Here is an 18,349-nt window from a genome sequence, read left to right as displayed (position 1 = left end):
ACATATACACACTCAAGTTTTGTAGCAGTATTTCCCAGTATTACTTTTGTTTTTCCATATTAACTTTATGTTCTGTTTTTATAAAGTAATTTATGAGCTGAAGTTATACAAAGGAATATGATAAAATTCTTGTTTTATGCACTGTTGTCATTTGCGATCAGTGTTTGCTCAATTGCTCAGTCATGTCTGACTCTTCATGAGCCATGGACTGTAGCCTGCCAGGGTCGTCTATCCCTGGGATTTTCCAGGCAAGAATACTGGAGTGGATTGCCATTTCCTCCTCCAGGGGATCTTCCTGACCCAGGGATCAAATGCATGTCTCCTGCATTGTCAGGTGGATTCTGTACCGTTGAGCCACGTGGGAAGCTTGTTGTCATATAGTTGTCAACAAATTCATAACATACAGTATTTGCTCCTCCTTTCATTGTATAGGAATTACTGTTGGACTGGGGGTCCTGAGAATTAGTTTTTTTTGTTTTTTTTTTTAGTACTCTGTCTTAAGTAACTTTGAACTTAGGGTAGTAATTTAGTCCATGTGGAAATATATTTCTTCGTAGAATATGAGAATGGGGTATGGAGTACATGATGTTTAAAATTCCTTCAGGTATAAAATGTTTGTGTTTTTCTAAATGTTTATTTTCTAGGAAACATTACTTTATGATCAATTTTTAGAATTCATCCTCTTTCCTTTCCAATAGCTTTAAAAAATCTTTGACCTCTCAGCAGCTTCAGCATAGGGAAGGACATGTTCTTTTATCTTGGCTGAGTTAATTGGCCTGTGGATAATGGCGCTCTTCTGGTAAAACTTCTTCCTTTTTTGTTGTCCTTTGGTATCTTTTTCTTTAAAAAATTAAAGATATTGTACCCGTTTTTCTAAACTAGCTTTTAATTGTATTTTTAACATTAAAAATTGCAGCTTTTAAAATCTAGGAACAATATCTTGCTTTGGAAATTAAAAATGTTCTGCATGAATGGGGAAGCCTGGTGGGCTTCAGCCCATGGGGTCATGAAGAGTCACAGGCGCACACACAGGTTAAAAGTTTAAATAGCGCAAGAGGATACACAGTGGAAAATAGTCTCCCTTCTTCCTTAGTTCCCTGATCCCTCTCCAAAAGACAGTCACTCTTTTCAGTTTATTATGTATCTTTTCAGAGATGTTCTTTGTAGATCACTCATATTTGTATTTCCCTATCTCTAGTACATCCTGCTCACACATGGAAGCCTAGTGCACTTTGAATTTTTTCACCAAACTGCTTATCTTCCTGTTTGTTTCACGTCTACACATAGAAATATACCTTACTGTTCATAGTGACTGTGTAATAATTCTCTTGTGTGATTGTACTGTTCTTTTCAGCGGCTATTTAGATTGTTTATGGTCTTTTACAAGTGGTGATACTAAGCTGTTACATCTTAATGTACTATGTATACTTATACATAAATTAACACAAATATATGCATATTTAAGGAACATACAGAGTCTTCAGTAAGCTGGTTCAAACTTGTTACATTAAAAAAAATAAGTAGGATCTCACTTCCATGTAGAATCTTAAAAAAACAACAATAAAAGAACCCAAACGCATAGATAGCAATGAAGAAGAGATTGGTGGTTGCCAGAGGCAGGGGTCCAGGGGGTAGGGGAAGGTAATCAAGAGAGACAAACTTCCAGGTCTTTTATTCTCACAAAACCCTGGAAAGTAGATACTAACCATTTCTGTTTTACAGAGGAGGAAACTAAGACTTAGATTAAATAAACTTTCAAGGATGAGTAATTGGCAGCTGGCTGCAACAGACCTCTGGGCAGCTGCCTTTGCTTAGTCTGTGCTCATTCCGCGGTGCGGTGGGGCAGAGGATGGTGTGACTGCTGAGTGGCCGGAGGAGCCCCTGTTTACTGGGCCTGCATCCACTGTGCTGTCCTCTAGTGTCTCTGAGTCGCACGGCCCCATCAGAAAAATGGAAGCAGTGATGCCATTTGCATGGGGTATCTTATAGAAGTTGGATGTGAAAATCTGTTGTCTTGTTTATCAACTTTTTAAGAATACCTACTTTTAAGAAGGGCTTACTTGTATATGTTTATGTAAATGTGCTAATAGAGTAGCGAATGCCAGAAAAATATCAGGAATAGTTCCTAATCTCAGTTTATGGAATAATTAAATGTTTTAGTGGTTGAAGACAGCAATGAAGGATCAAAGGATTTCTTATTTTTGGTCACATTAGTGATATAAACAGTATCTTAAAAGGTAGAGTTAAAAAAAAAAACAGTTGGAATAATACGGGAATGCATTCTAGAGATGAGGAAGGAGGAAAATAACATTTATGATTACCTTTGAGGTAGGGTACTAGGCACGCTGCTTCACTTGAGGGCCTTTCATAGCCCTGTGAGTGAAATGTGATTGCTTTTCTTTGAGATGAAGAAATGAATTTTAGTGGGTTTTGCTTAAGGTCATTCAGCTAGTGAGCGGTAAAACTTGGATTAGAACACAGTGACTAACTTCAAGTATTTTGTTTTTTTCCATTGTACCTGGGTCTTGAGGATTCTAGGGCTTGGGCTATGTGTGTGCTGAAATTGATGGTACTCCTTGTTGCGGACTGTGCGTGCCAAGTCACTTCAGTCGTCTCTGACTCTTTGCAGTCCTGTGGGCTGTAACCCACCAGGCCCCTCTGTCCATGGGATTTCCCAGGCAAGAATACTGGATTGGGTTGCCTTGCCCTCCTCTAGGGGATCTTCCCAACCCAGGGGTTGAACCCACGTCTCTTAGATCTCCTGCATTGCAAGTGGATTCTTTACCACTAGTGCCACATGGGAAGCCCAGTTGTGAACTGTCAGTTCAGTTCAGTCGCTCAGTCGTGTCCGACTCTTCGTGACCCCACGAATTGCAGCACTCCAGGCCTCCCTGTCCATCACCAACTCCCCAAGTTTACTCAGACTGATGTCCATCAAGTCAGTGATGCCATCCAGCCATCTCATCCTCTGTTGTCCCCTTTTCCTCCTACCCCCAATCCCTCCCAGCATCAGAGTCTTTTCCAATGAGCCAACCCTTCGCATGAGGTGGCCGAAGTACTGGAGTTTCAGCTTTAGCATCATTCTTCCCAAAGAACACCCAGGACTGATCTCCTTTAGAATGGACTGGTTGGATCTCCTTGCAGTCCAAGGACTCTCAAGAGTCTTCATCACCACAGTTCAAAAGCATCAGTTCTTCGGTGCTCAGCTTTCTTCACAGTCCAACTCTCACATCCGTACGTGACCACTGGAAAAACCATAGCCTTGACTAGACGGACCTTTGTTGGCAAAGTAATGTCTCTGCTTTTGAGTATGCTATCTAGGTTGGTCATAACTATAGACCTTCAAAATAAAATGGTTTGACTGGAGGAGAGAGTTCAGTAGTTGTAAAATTATTGTAAGACCTTTTCATAGTAGAATGTGTACTTTTACATTATAATCTTTGATATTTTGGAAATATCTGTTTTTTCCCTGATGGATACAGGGAATACAGTTGTCTTAAATCCATTTGTTGAATAATCCCAGTTTTCTCCATGGGTTTTAAAAAGGAGGTTTATCAAAATATAATTTACCTACTGTAAAATTCACCCATTGTAAATGTACAATTCATTTTTTCTTAGTAAATTTATAGAGTTGCAGCCATCAGGAATTTTACAAGAACTTTTAAGATACTTTTCATTTTTTTGAAGATACTTTTAATTTTTTTCTGTAACGTTTCATTAAAGTTTGCCAGGTAGATGATATGAGTCTCATTTTACAAGTCATGGTATAATCTCCACTTTATAAGCATTTTGCCTGAAACATTGTGGCCAGTAAGTGGCAGAACTGAAATTCAGACCCAGAACTTTTAGGAAATACTATAATGATAGGTTGAGAACGGAATGTTGAGGGCTTTTTAATGTCGACTGAGAAGTTTGGATTTCATCCCTTGGGATAAGGAATGCCAGCACCTGTCTGTGATGTCCTTGTTGGCAGAGGAGAACCACTCAGTATTTTCAGCTGGACTCTTTTTTTGTCTTTAAAACTTGTTCTATGGAAGGCCAGCCTTGTTCTATGGGCTCCAAGATCACTGCAGATGGTGACTGCAACCATGAAATTCAAAGACACTTGCTCCTTGGAAGAAAGGTTATGACCAACCTAGACAGCATATTCAAAAGCAGAGACATTACTTTGCCAACAAAGGTCCATCTAGCAAAGACTGTGGTTTTTCCAGTAGTCATGTATGGAAATGTAATTTGGACTGTTAAGAAAGCTGAGCACCAAGGAATTGATGCTTTTGAACTGTGGTGTTGGAGAAGACTCTTGAGAGTCTTTTGGACTGCAAGGAGATCTGACCAGTCCATCCTAAAGGAAATCAGTCCTGAATAGTCACTGGACTGACTGATGTTGAAGCTGAAATTCCAGTACTTTGGGCACCTGATGAGAAGAGCTGACTTACTTGAAAAGACCCTGGTGCTGGGAAAGATTGAGGGCAGGAGGAGAAGGAGACGACAGAGGATGAGATGGTTGGGTGGCATCACCAACTCAATGGACATGCATTTGAGGAAACTCCGGAAGTTGGCGATTGACAGGGAGGCCTGATGTGCTGCAGTCCATGGGGTCGCAAAGAGTCAGACATGACTGAGCGACTGAACTGACTGACTGACTGATGTTAGTCATAGCTTTTCTTCCAAGGACCAAGTGTCTTTTAATTTCATGGCTGCAGTCACCATCTGCAGTGATTTTGGAGCCCCCTAAAATAGTATCTCACTGTTTCCATCGTTTCCCCATCTATTTCCCATGAAGTGATGGGACCAGATGCCATGATCTTAGTTTTCTGAATGTTGAGCGTTAAGCCAACTTTTTCACTCTCTTCTTTCACTTTCATCAAGAATCTCTTTAGTTCTTCACTTTCTGCCATAACGGTGGTGTCATCTGCATATCTGAGGTTATTGGTATTTCTCCCAGCAATCTTGATTCCAGCTTGTGTTTCATCCAGCCAGGCACTTTGCATGATGTACTCTGCGTATAAGTTAAATAAGCAGGGTGACAGTACACAGCCTTGCCATACTCCTCCTGTTGTTCCATGTCCAGTTCTAACTGTTGCTTCTTTACCTGCCTACAGATTGCTCAGGAGGCAGGTCAGGTGGTCACATTCCCATCTTTTTAAGAATTTTCCACAGCCTGGCCCTCTCACAGAACAAAGGATAGAGTTGCATACCAAAGGAGAGCTGCATACCGGCCCCTCCCTGCCCAGAGGCAGAGAGGCAGGCTTGCAATAGCTAGAAGGCAAGGGGCTGCTACAATCTCAGAGACAGCATCTTCACCAACTGTGAGCAGGCTCCCAGCTGCTAACCATGTCCTCCTGAGATCCTGGGTAGATAACATCTGCCAGAAGGGTTGCAGCTTGAGAGCAGCTCTCCAAAGGAGACATACTGCACACCTGAGACAGTGCTCTTGCGGCACACCCAGGAAACAGTGGTCTGGACCCCGAAGGTGATTAAGATGCACGGCCCACCTGGGACAGTGCCCTCGCAAGCACCTGGTCTCCTGATCTGCTCAGACCTGGGAACGGCACAAAATGCACGCCCAACCCACAGACATTGAGCCAAAAACATGTCTGAGCGTCTCCTGTGGAGGTGCGGGTCAGCAGTGGCCTGCCATAGGGGCTCTAGGTGCAGCAGACCTGGGTATGGCATAAGCCCTTTGCAGGAGGTCACCATTGAAACAGACTCTTGGAGGCCACAGACAAAACCCTGTATGCACTAGGACCCAGGAGAAAGGAGCAGTGATCCCACGAGGAACTGACCCAGACTTGCCCGTGAGTGTCCACGAGTCTCCAGTGGAGGTATGGGTCAGCAGTGGCCTGCTGCAGGTTCAGGGACATGAGGGCAGCAGTGCATGCAGGGACCTTTTGAAGGAGGTTGCTGTTATCTTCATTACCTCCACCATAGTTTGGCCTCAGGTCAAGCAACAGGGAGGGAACACAGCCCTGCCCATTAACAGAAAATTGGATTAAAGATTTATTGAACATGTCCCTGCCCATCAGGACAAAGCCCAGTTTCCCCCTGTCAGTCTCTCCCTTCAGGAAGCCTCTTAGCCTTCTCCATCAGAGGGCAGACAGAATGAAAACCACAATCACAGAAAACTAACTAACTTGTTAGAAAGTTAGAAAACTAACTAACTTGTCTAGCTCAATGAAACTATGAACCATACTGTGTAGGGCCTCCCAAGACGGAAAGGTCGTGGCGGAGAGTTCTGACAAGACGTCCACTGGAAAAGGGAATGGCAAACCACGTCAGTATTCTTGCCTTGAGAACCCCAGAACAGTATGATAAGCCAAAAAGGTATGACACTGAAAGATGAACTCCCCAGGTCAGTAAAGCATCTGCCTACAAAAAGACCCAGGTTCAATCCCTGGGTTGGGGAGATTTCGTGGAGAAGGAAATGGCAACCCACTCCAGTCTTTTTCCCTGGAAAATCCCTTGGACGGAGGAGCCTTCTAGGCTACAGTCCATGAAGTCACAAAGAGTCGGACACAACTGAGTGACTTCAGTGAGTGAGTGATGCTACTGGAGAAGAGTACAGAAATAGCTCCAGAAAGAATGAAGGGATGGAGCCAAAGCAAAAACAACAGCCAGTTGTGATGTGATGGGTGATGGAAGTAAATTCCTATGTTGTAAAGAGCAATATTGCATAGGAACCTGGAATGTTAGGTCCATGAATCAAGGCAAATGGAAGTGGTCACACAGGGGGTGGCAAGTGGGAACATTGACATTTTAGGAATCAGTGAACTAAAATGGACTGGAATGGGTTAATTTAACTCAGATTATATCTACTACTGTGGGCAAGAATCACTTAGGAGAAATGGAGTAGCCATCATAGTCAATAAGAGTTCATAATGCAGTACTTGGATGCGGTCTCAAAAACAATAGGATGTCTGTTTGTTTCCAAGGCAAACCATTCAGTATCACAGTAATCCAACTCTATGCCCCGACCAGTAATGCTGAAAAAGCTGAAGTTGAACGGTTCTATGAAGACCTACAAGACCTAGAACTAACACCCAAAAGAGATGTCCTCTTCATTATAGGGAACTGGAATGCAAAAGTAGGAAGTCAAGAGATACCTGGGGTAACAGGCAAATTTGGCCTTGGAGTACAAAATGAAGCAGGGCAAAGGCTAACAGAGTTTTACCAAGAGAACGCACTGGTCATAGTAAACACCCTCTTCCGACAACACAGGAGAAGACTCTACACACGGACATCACCAGATGGTCAATACTGAAATTAGATCGATTGTATTCTTTGTAGCCAAAGATGGAGAAGCTCTATACAGTCAGCAAAAACAAGACCAGGAGCTGACTGTGGCTCACATTATGAGTTCTTTATTGCCAAATTCAGACTTAAATTGAAGAAAGTAGGGAAAACCACTAGACCATTCAGGTATGACTTAAATCATTATCTCTTATGATTATATAGTAGAAGTGAGAAATAGATTCAGGGGATTAGATCTGATAATTGAAGAAAACTATGGATGGAGGTTCGTGGGATTGTACAGGAGACAGTGATCAAGACCATCTCCAAGAAAAATAAATGCAAAAAGGCAAAATGGTTGTCTGATGAGGCCTTAGAAGTAGCTGAGAAAAGAAGCTAAAGGCAAAGGAGAAAAGGAAAGATATACCCATTTGAATGCAGAGTTCCAAAGAACAGCAAGGAGAGATAAGAAAGCCTTCCTCAGTGATCAATGCAAAGAAATAGAGGAAAACACCAGAATGGGAAAGACTAGAGATCTCTTCAAGAAAATTAGAGATACCAAGGGAACATTTCCTGTAAAGGTGGGCTCAATAAAGGACAGAAATGGTATGGACTTAACAGAAGCAGAAGATATTAAGAAGAGGTGGCAAGAATACATACAAAATAGATTTTCATGACCTAGATAACCACAATGGTGTGATCACTCACCTAGAGCCATCCTGGAATGCAAAGTCAAGTGGGCCTTAGGAAGCATCACTATGAACAAAGTTAGTGGAGGTGATGGAATTCCAGTTGAGCTATTTCAAATCCTAAAAGATGATGCTGTGAAAGTGCTGCACTCAATATGTTTGCAAATTTGGGAAACTCAGCAGTGGCCACAGGACTGGAAAAGATCTGTTTTCATTCCAATCCCAAAGAAAGGCAATGCCAAAGAATGTTCAAACTTCTGCACGATTGCACTCATCTCACATGCTAGCAAAGAAATGCTCAAAATTCTCTGAGCCAGGCTTCGGTGTATGTGAACTGTGAACTTCCAGATATTCAAGCTGGTTTTAGAAAAGGCAGAGGAGCCAGAGATCAAATTGCCAACATCCGCTGGATCATTGAAAACGCAAGAGAGTTCCAGAAAAACATCTATTTCTGCTTTATTGACTATTCCAAAGCCTTTGACTGTGTGGATCACAACAAACTGTGAAAAATTTTCTATGTTACATGTAGTTTATACTGTAATCTTACAATAAAGTAAGGTTCAGTTCAGTTTAGTCGCTCAGTCATGTCCGACTCTTTGCGACCCCATGAACTGCAGCACACCAGGCTTCCCTGTCCATCACCAAATCCCGGAGTTCACTCAAACTCAAGTCCATCGAGTCGGTGATGCCATCCAGCCATCTCATCCTCCGTCGTCCCCTTTTCCTCCTGCCCCCAATCCCTCCCAGTATCAAGAGTCTTTTCCAATGAGTCAACTCTTCACATGAGGTGGCCAGAGTACTGGAGTTTCAGCTTTAGCATCATTCCTTCCAAAGAACACCCAGGACTGATCTCCTTTAGAATGGACTGGTTGGATCTCCTTGCAGTCCAAGGGACTCTCATGAGTCTTTGCCAACACCACAGTTCAAAAGCATCAATTCTTTGATGCTCAGCTTTCTTCACAGTCCAACTCTCACATCCATACATGACTACTGGAAAAACCATAACCTTGACTAGACGGACCTTTGTTGGCAAAGTAATGTCTCTGCTTTTGAATATGCTGTCTAGGTTGGTCATAACTTTCCTTCCAAGGAGTAAGCGTCTTTTAATTTCATGGCTGTAGTCACCATCTGCAGTGATTTTGGAGCCCCCCAAAATAAAATCTGACAGTGTTTTCACTGTTTCCCCATCTATTTCCCATGAAGTGATGTGACCAGGTGCCATGATGTTAGTTTTCTGAATGTTGAGCTTTAAGCCAACTTTTTTACTCTCCTCTTTCACTGTCATCAAGAGGCTTTAGTTCCTTTTCACTAAAAAGTAAGCTTAGGGAAGATAAAAACACTATTAAGAGAATCAAAAGGAAGAACAAATACGTTTTCAATTCTGTACTGTACTGATGGACATAGGAAGTTTGTATTGTATGTTTACAAGATGAGTCATTTTCTGTCTGTACCTTTATCACTGCTGTCTTAATAGGATACAAAATCTGTAGGTATCATGTGTTTTGCTAATCCTGGACATCAAAATGAAAAGATAATGTGAAAAATGAATTCATAGTTATTTACAAGTGTGAAGTGGCAGCAGTGGGATTGCTTTCCAGTGGCTTAGTGTCAGGGGTATGATTGCTTCATAGTTGCCTAGCCTGTGCACTAATTAGTGAGTTGTTCTAAAGTTTGTGTAGCACTTCAGATTTTGTATAGTCACGTTCACTGTAGTATTAGAAATGTTACATTTAAAGAAAAACAACCTCTGATGATGGTTTGATGTGTCACCTATAACAACTTCTCCAGTTAGGAGAGAGGCATACTGTATGGTACTGTAATTCTTTGAAAGTAAAGTTATAAAAGTGAGAAGACAAAACATTGTTAATTTTATATTAAGTATCACTTAATGCGTATGTAAGGTAGACTAATATCTATATCTGTATATATTCTATGCATTCATATGTATGCCTTGTTTTCATTTTCTTTTGTAGTCTGTGTGGTTCACCTGCAGATTTTCGAAATTGTCATAAATCCCCAAACATTTTTCCAGTATATTTATTGAAAAAAAGTTTGTGTATTCTCTGATGGCTCAGTTGGTAATGAATCTGCCTGCAATGCAGGAGACCCTGGTTCAATTCCTGGGTCAGGAAGATCCCCTGGAGAAGGGATAGGCTACCCACTCCACTATTCTTGGGCTTCCCTTGTGGCTCAGCTGGTAAAGAATCCGCCTGCAATGCAGGAGACCTGAGTTTGGTCCCTGGGTTGGGAAGATCCCCCAGAGAAGGGAACAGCTATCCACTCCGGTATTCTGCCCTGGAGAATTGCATGTACTGTATAGTCCATGGGGTCGCAAAGAGTTGGACACAACTGAGCAATTTTCACTTTCATAATTGTGCCCAGACAGTTCAAACCTGTGTGGTTCAGTGGTCAACTGTACTTGCCAAGGAATAGGATCTAAAATGTATTGTTCATCACTTTGTTGATATATGATGGATTATTTTAGTAGTTATAGTGATTCCATATTATTCTACCTTAGAATTGACAGGCAGCTTGTCTGTTGTCTTCAGCTCTGTCCCATTGCAACCACTGTTGAGTTGGTTTCCTGGATAAATTAACGTGAAACTGCTGGTCTGTTCATAAGATGTGTTATGAGAAACAGTCCTGGGAAACTTGTCCTGTTAAGTATATGAAGATTCACAGAAGAAATTGCAGTAGTTTCTGTTCTCCTGTTCTTGCAAATTAAAGAAAGAAAACTTGATGAGAAAAGTAGAAATAAATCCAAGTGTGGTTTGTTTTCTTCATGTTGTGCTTAGTGGCTCTCAGGTAGCAATATAAAAATAACTATCTCTGTGGAAAAAGTTATTCAACTTGATCATTGTTTAACAGGTTTTTAGAGTTGAGCCAGTTTTGTTTGATTCAAGTTATGAACAAGTAAATAAAAACAAGTGTGACAGAGATTTGAGACTTAAATTCCCAAAACTTATTTGGGAACAGAGAAACTACATCAACTTTTTGTGCTTTTAAATAATTTAATTACTTGAATTTTCCTTCTCTTTTAGTTCCTGGAATGGATGGAGGTGCTTTAACTGATACGAGTCTCACAGATTCCTATTTCAGCACCAGCTTTATTGGAGTCAATGGATTTGGAAGCCCTGTGGAGACGAAGTATCCTGTGATGCAGGTATTGTTGGTGTGAATTCTCGTGGCCCTGGACACTGAGGTGTGTTTTGGGGATGGAGACTTCTAGGGTCTTCCTTTGTCCTCACATTTGGTGAGTGGGAGGTGGACTTTTAGGAGGTGATGAGGTCAGAGGGGATACAGGTAAGACACCTCCTGTAAGTTGGAAGTCAGGTGAGCTTTCAAGGGTGGAGTTGAAGTATGTAGAGGATGGTTAGAAGCAGGCTAGTTTCCCTCCTGTGTGTGTTGTGATTATGGGATGAAGTCCTTTCAGGATCGCGAGACCATAGAGGCTGTGGAGTGTGTTAAGGAAGGGTGGGACATGTTCAGAGAACAGAGACGAGCCTGATTTCATAGCATCTATCAGGTGTATGAAGGATAATACATATTGAGAGAGAGTAGTTATCGACTCTGTCATGCACATCCCCCAGATAGATACTTACGAAGAAGGAAACTGAGTAGTTATGTGTTTTGCTTAGGCTAGTAGGTTATGGAAGTGCAGTTCAAAATGGTTCTGTGACTTTGGTTTTAAATACCTGGCTAATGAGTAAAATAAGTTTCTGCCTAGGTGATTGTAATCCATGCAGCAGCAGCATAGGAAGGTAAGAGTGTCACTGACGTGAACAATGGGTTGGAGGGGTAGATACAAAGAGGGACAGTCTAAACCTAATCGGTTGAATATTCTGCATTCTGTATTCTTCAGTGATATTATGTATATATATTTTAATTTTCAGAGAATGACTAATAGTAGCAGCTCCCCAAGCCTTCTAAATGACAGTGCCAAGCCATACGCAGGCCACGGTAAGACTCGATCCCTTTTTCTCTTTTTATAGGTATGTGTATTTCTGACTCTAAAAACATATGTCCACGGTAGAGATTTTGAAAATTATAGATATAAGGAAGAAAATAGAAATGATCTATTATCTGCATACTCAGAGGTAACTTAAAATTTGGATATATATATAAACACACATAAAATATACTCAAGTATATACATAATAATACTTAAGATCACATTAAATAAACTTTTAAATTATAGCGTGAATATTTCTCGATCATTGTAAATTGAATCCTATTGTTTATTTTCATAATTTACTTTGCTTCTTTTTTTTGTTAAAGATTACACTCCAATATTGGACTATGTGTATGAATCTGTGTTCATATTTTGAGTTATTTCTTTTGGAAACATTGTTAGACATGAAATTACTCTTTTAAGGTTATGGACATTTTTAAGACTTTTGATACGGGATTTCCTTTTTGTATCCTAATTCAAAAATAAATGTTTTTTCTGTATCTTTCTGTATCCTATTTTAAAAATAAATGTTCAGGAATGGTTATTTAAAAAGTATGTTACAATTGAGTATTGGTGCAAGCCGTTATTTATAATAATGGGAAGAAGAATTTGCATGTTGATTGTTTCTTGAGATAGATGTTTTATGTATGTGTATCAGGCCTCTTACTGCTTGGAAATTTCAACTTTCACTGTAGGAAAAAGTAGCAACATTTTAATATTGAATTATTAGAAACAGATGTGTAGTATTATAGTATTTTTGGTGTTCCCATAGAGTTTATATGCTGACTTGGTCCTTTATACTATCAAAGGTAACATAAAAGACGAATAATACCTATTTTTTAAGAGTTTGAATGTAGTGTCTTAATCTAGTGTCTTAATATTTCATTAACTTCTTTCTCTTTGCATTATTAATTATATTAAATTAGTGTTAATTCTAATGAAGGACTAAACCATGAAAATCCAGACACAAGAAGCTGGAGAAATACAGCAGCAGTTTTATGTACTGCATTATAAAGAGATTTAAGTCTCCTTTAAATGAGAAAATTTACTGTATTTTTTAAGGATTTCACAGATAGTTTAATGAGAAACATAAAGAGTAACTAAAGCTCAGAAATGAAGATAAAAATGTTTGGCTGCATATCATGCATTCCTTTTTAGAAACTCATTTTGATTTGTTAAGTGAGAAACAGTTTAGAGATACACTTTGGTTTATAACTTCCGGCCACAAAGTAATGGAACTTTGAACCTTTAAAGTCTTTGAATTTCATGTTAGTATTTTGAAACATTTAATAGCCCCATCTTTAAAAACTTAATTTGCCTTATACTTTTAGTATGTCTGTCAAAAATGTGGTGATATACTTAACTTTATGAAATACTCTGCAGGGTAGATGGTTTTTAAGGCCTTCATTGAATGTTAAAATCCAAGCCCTATCTCTCAATTATGTTTGACTATTTGACTACCTTTCCCTCACCACTCCCCCTTTTATATTTCTTATGACTTGGTCTCAAGAACACAGACTACAGGTAGACTTCCTTAATAAACACATTTCTAATAACATGGTTAAGATTACTTTTTTTTTTTTCTATTTTATTTTTCTTTTGGTTCTGAGCAAATAGATACATCCTTATCTGTATAGTTGCTGAATAAATATGCACTGACTATTGGCTGGATGAAGTATCCTCCAGTTTGTGTTTCCTTCCCTCAGAAAATATTTGAACATCCTCTGTGTGTGAGCATTGAGTTTGATATTGTGGAATATGATTTTTATTATTATTTATAAGCATTTGGGTTAAACGTCTATTAGATTTGTAGGTGTCCTGAGTTGCCTGTGTGGAAACTTATGTAACTTACCTTCCAGATCCTCTAACTTCACCTGCTTCATCCTTGTTTAATGACTTTGGTGCCCTCAACATCTCTCAGAGAAGAAAGGTAGGTGCAATGGACACTTACATGAAACTAAATGGAACATAGGGGTGACACTGGGGGTGTTGCCGACATGATGGTCAGTGTTCTCTTAAGTGGGGGAGGACTGGAATGTTCTTCTTGCCTTTTGTTAACCTTTTCCCTTGTTGTGTATCTCTTAAAGTAGAATTTTGTTTGCTCTCTGTGTATGATGTAGAGACTTTCTATGTGAAGGAATGAAATTCTTCTGCTTATTTTTGCTCATTAAAAAAAAATCTTAATGCATTCTTTTTGTAAGATAAACATTTAATGTTGTAGTTGCTGTTCTGTGACCCATTGTAGACATGTTAATCATCTTTTTTTTTAAATTTTATGACTGCTTTGTCTAAATTTCAAAGAGTTCTCCCCTAATCTAAATTTCTCATTAAAAGGCACACTTAATCTTTAGCTTTTCATAATTGGCCCAACTGTTTAAAAACAGTTCAAAATCTTTTCATATTACAAATTTAATTTTATTTGAAATTGAGGTTGAATAGGTTTTGAAGTACCCCTAGTAGTTTATTATGGTTTGATGTCTTTGAGTCTTAATGAGAATCATGTTAATAGTAGTAATAACCTAGAGGAGGTGGTGCTTTTGGTTCGGAATAGCAGCTAAATATTCAGGAGATTGTAAATTTTGGTGGAAATTACTATGAAATTACAACTAATTCAGTTTCCTAGGTAATGGGAGAGAGATTAAAAAGAAAAGAATGTTAATTTTAGAAAACTGGTATAAGCTTAAGGTGCTTTTTAGGAAGTATCTGTTCAGAAGGTAGAATTAAATAAATTTCAAGACTAAGTAAATTCAATGAATTTCAAGAAAATGTTCTCTAGAGCAAAAAAATATGGGGTCAGGTATAAATTACATCAGTATCTTCATGTACCTACTATTATCTCCATTTTGAAACAGATGAGAATAAGTATGTAATTACAACATGCTTTTAAGAAACACTGGACACAAGCAGACTCATTGGTGATGGTGAGAAGTGACAGTAGACAAAGCCTGTCACTGTAGCAGGAGATAGGAACGGGCTAGGTAGCAGGTACAACCTGGATGTCAAGTTACCTGGAGCTTCTTAGGGTTGGGAAAATTAAAAAGCCCCTAAGTTTTAAGGGTCCCCCCAGTGGCCTTTTTACGTTTTAGAAAATAATAATCAGTTAACTGTGGTGAGTGGCATTTCCGATGGATGAGTAAAAAGTAAAAGTAGAATGGCAAAGAAATCCTTAAGTGTTCCTAATACGAGGGTTTGGTGGACTGCATCTTAAAGTTGCAATACATGATTTAGAGCTGCTGACATTAATTTTTGAGAAAAGCAGTGAAAATCCCTGGAGATTGGAAAAAAGGAGATTATAATACCCATTCTTCTAAAATTTATTTTAGTAAAGGGAAATAATGGAAGGAAATGTTACTAGAGAGGTGAACTCTGAATGTGGAGAGATATTAAAATACATCCAGATGGAAGCGGATTAGTATAGTGAAGGGAGCGTTGGTTGTAATTTTTAAGATTCTGAATCTCTAGCTTTGTGACCTTGGGCCAGCTTCCTAGGCTGTAATATTCACATCTGTGAAATGATGAGCATGGCCTGAATAATTGCTGTGGTGTCTTCCATGTCTAAGGTTCAATGACTGGGTGAACTGAAAGGACCTACGTGCCAACATCTACTTAGAAACTCAGGTTTCATATGTTATACCTTTGAAGGACCATATTTTCTGGGCATTTACATTTGAAATAATATGTAGAGACACATAGAGGTTTGTTTATTTTTTTCCCCCAGTAGTGGGCTCTATACTTAGCATTCTATGGGTACAGGTTGCATATGTTTTTAAATCGTTAATAGTTGAGAAGGCTTAAAATTCCTTTGTATTAGAAAAACTATTGGTATGAGAGTATTGCATGCTGTGAAGTAAAGGCACATGGAGACTGTCTGTTCTTTAGTTGTAGTAATTTATAATGTCTGTTTAATGACGTAATTTAGGGGAAGTAACTCACATTTATGTAAATATTTAGTCATAATTCCAGGTGATCTAAGCAGGCTATCATGATTACTCAGTGACATTTTATTTCATAATGAGTTTAGAAAACAGGTGTTTGGGCCATACTTACTACTATTTCATAGTTAGATAAATACTTTTCTGAAAATTTCGGTTGGGCCAATCCCTGGGCTGCAAATGCTGCTTTTTGCCTCTGGAATATGTGAATTATTTGGATCAGGTCAGTCAGATATTTTTATTGTGAGCAGTCTTACTGTGGCCTATGTGGAACATATAAGAAGAATCAACTGATGTTTTTTTCTGTTTTTCTAAAATCTAATTCAAGAGGCAGTGCATGAATCTACTAAAGAAAATTTACAAAGCAGTGTATTAATCAGTGCAAATTTAAATGTGTGGTGATTGCTACATTGGAGAGATTTCTCTAGATCCAGAAGAGTTTGTGGAGAAAAGATGTTTGAGTTGTAGTTTTTGAAGATGAGGAATATGGAGAAGCAAAGATGCTAAGCAGAAGGTATCGTTTGATTGCAAGTAGACAGTATTTTCTGGAAATTTTAAAATTCTCTTCTGTCACAGGTAAACTAACATGGCTGAGGGCCTTGTATCTGTAAGGACTTGTTGAAGTAAAATGTATGCTGTGAAAAAGCAGTACAGAGAGATTCATAGCTGGGTGAACCTTTGTTTGGGTGGTTTATTGTTGTTAGATACATGAAGAAGAGCTGTATACTAAGAATATATACCTTAGGGCACTGCTGCTTATGATGTGTCATGTGACCGCAGCTAGGAAGATAAGTTAAAATGTTGAAAGTAAATGTTTAGAAACTTCTGTAACAGTTTGATAATACCACAACATCCAAATATGTCATCATTTTCTAGTAGTTCACTTGTATTTTATGAATAATGTATAGGACCATGATGCATAGGAAATTTTTAAAAAACATGATCCTTCACAACTGATATTTGAGAAGCAGTGATTTAAAAAAAATTTTTTTACATTATGAACATATAAATAGGAAAAGTACCATTATTTGAAAATGTATACAGTTATTACTGGCCAGGAGTGATGGCAGAAGAAATTGAATTATGGGTGTGTGCTCAGTGGGAGAGAGAAGCCCCCCAAAACACTGGAGCTGGAATTTTGTTGAAAATAGGAGGTAATATATTAGACATCAGTGCATGAGGAAACCGTAACAACAAGGTGGATAGATCAAGCTGAGAACTAGTATGATAGAAAAGGACCTGAGAGCCACTGTGAATCACAAATGTGATCTGGACTCTGTCAGAAATCCTCAGGGACAGTCTCTTTAAAATGAATTTTGATGTAAAGAATACAGATACTTGTAAATGATGTGATGACATCTGCTAACTATTCTTGCTAAGCCATGTGACCACTGATGGTTGAGATACAAGTTCTTGCAGAATTTGTGTCTGGCAATTTTGGCTTCCTGCTGTATAGCACTCATGGTACTTTGCCCTCTTTTTTGGTCATCTAGTCATTTTTGTATTTAGCTTTCTTCCCTTCCCAAATTAGAGCAAAAAGGCTCTGGTGCTTGTCATTTACATTTCTTTTGTTTTGATTGTACTTTAGTACGACATTTCAGTCAATGTGCAGCTTTTACCTGGGCGTTTGTATTTTATCGAAGTTTCTAGTAGTGGGATAACAGTTTCACTTTGGTAAGTTTTTTAGGTTTTAATACCAAGTTAAATTCTGTGGGATTAGAGGACAGAGACTTGTGAATATCATGTTTATTTCTTCTGTTCCTGATTGTAAAGCCCTTTGTTAGGATGAGGGAGGCAGGAGCGGAGGAGGCCTGCGTATCTGCTCCTGGCTTATTTGTGAGGAGATGAGGCCGGGGTTGGCCTAGCTCCGGGTGATTCCCCCGATCTCAGTGTGGAGCCTCCTCCCCACTGTTCTCAATTTCAAGAGCATCTTTCCCTCTCTCCATCATCTGTTACAAAGTTTTCTGAGATGTATATTTTGTGATTTCTGATTACTTTGACGTTTAAAAGTTTTTGTGTACATTTCTGTTCTAATATTCTTCAAAAGGTGACTTTTATGTTGCATACTTTTACATAGGGAACTGAACAGGACTAGCAAACTGGCAAGAGCTAAAATGAATTTGGAGAAGTCTATAGGATTGTGGCATAGACAATCTGGGATATAAATCCTTCCTTAATCCTTTAGGTGGTTAGACTCATTGAACACGAAACCAAGTATTGATCTTCGGCGGGGTGGGGTAGGGGGGAAGATGAGATAATGGAGAAGATATCAAAAAATAAATCTTAATGGGTATCACAATACAAAGCGTCACCTGTGAAACCATTTCTAAACATTTAATATATTCTCAGATGTTGTTTTACTTAGTATTCGATTTCCAGGTGAGCCACATCGGGATCTTTTCCCCATGAGTGTTGTACAGGAATGTTCCTACAGAAAATTGTGTCCAGAATTCCAAATTAACACTCTGAGCTATTCTGTTACGGAGCCAACTGATCCTCTGTTCACCTCCTCTTGCTATGCTGTGGAAATGTGCTCAAGTTTTAGA

The 18,349-nt window shown here is 39.1% G+C and overlaps 1 protein-coding gene across 13 annotated transcripts in view; it reads left to right on the top strand.

Moving 5' to 3' along the window:
• The window catches only part of PAN3 (poly(A) specific ribonuclease subunit PAN3), a 122,862-nt gene that overhangs the window by 6,708 nt on the left and 97,805 nt on the right, over nucleotides 1–18,349 (top strand). For all 13 annotated transcript variants that reach the window (XR_006060977.1, XR_006060976.2, XM_060394475.1 and 10 more), the window contains exons 2-4: nucleotides 10,961–11,082; nucleotides 11,813–11,879; nucleotides 13,731–13,801. Coding sequence is in view for 11 of the 13 variants with exons in the window: in XM_042254852.1 (XP_042110786.1) it covers nucleotides 10,961–11,082; nucleotides 11,813–11,879; nucleotides 13,731–13,801 (260 nt within the window). In the remaining 2 variants the exon portion in view is untranslated. The remainder of the gene's footprint in view (nucleotides 1–10,960; nucleotides 11,083–11,812; nucleotides 11,880–13,730; nucleotides 13,802–18,349) is intronic.

This window comes from Ovis aries, chromosome 10, assembly GCF_016772045.2.
Source record: "Ovis aries strain OAR_USU_Benz2616 breed Rambouillet chromosome 10, ARS-UI_Ramb_v3.0, whole genome shotgun sequence".
NCBI classification, from domain to species: domain Eukaryota; kingdom Metazoa; phylum Chordata; class Mammalia; order Artiodactyla; family Bovidae; genus Ovis; species Ovis aries.
This window is presented reverse-complemented; position numbering and strand designations above follow the sequence as displayed.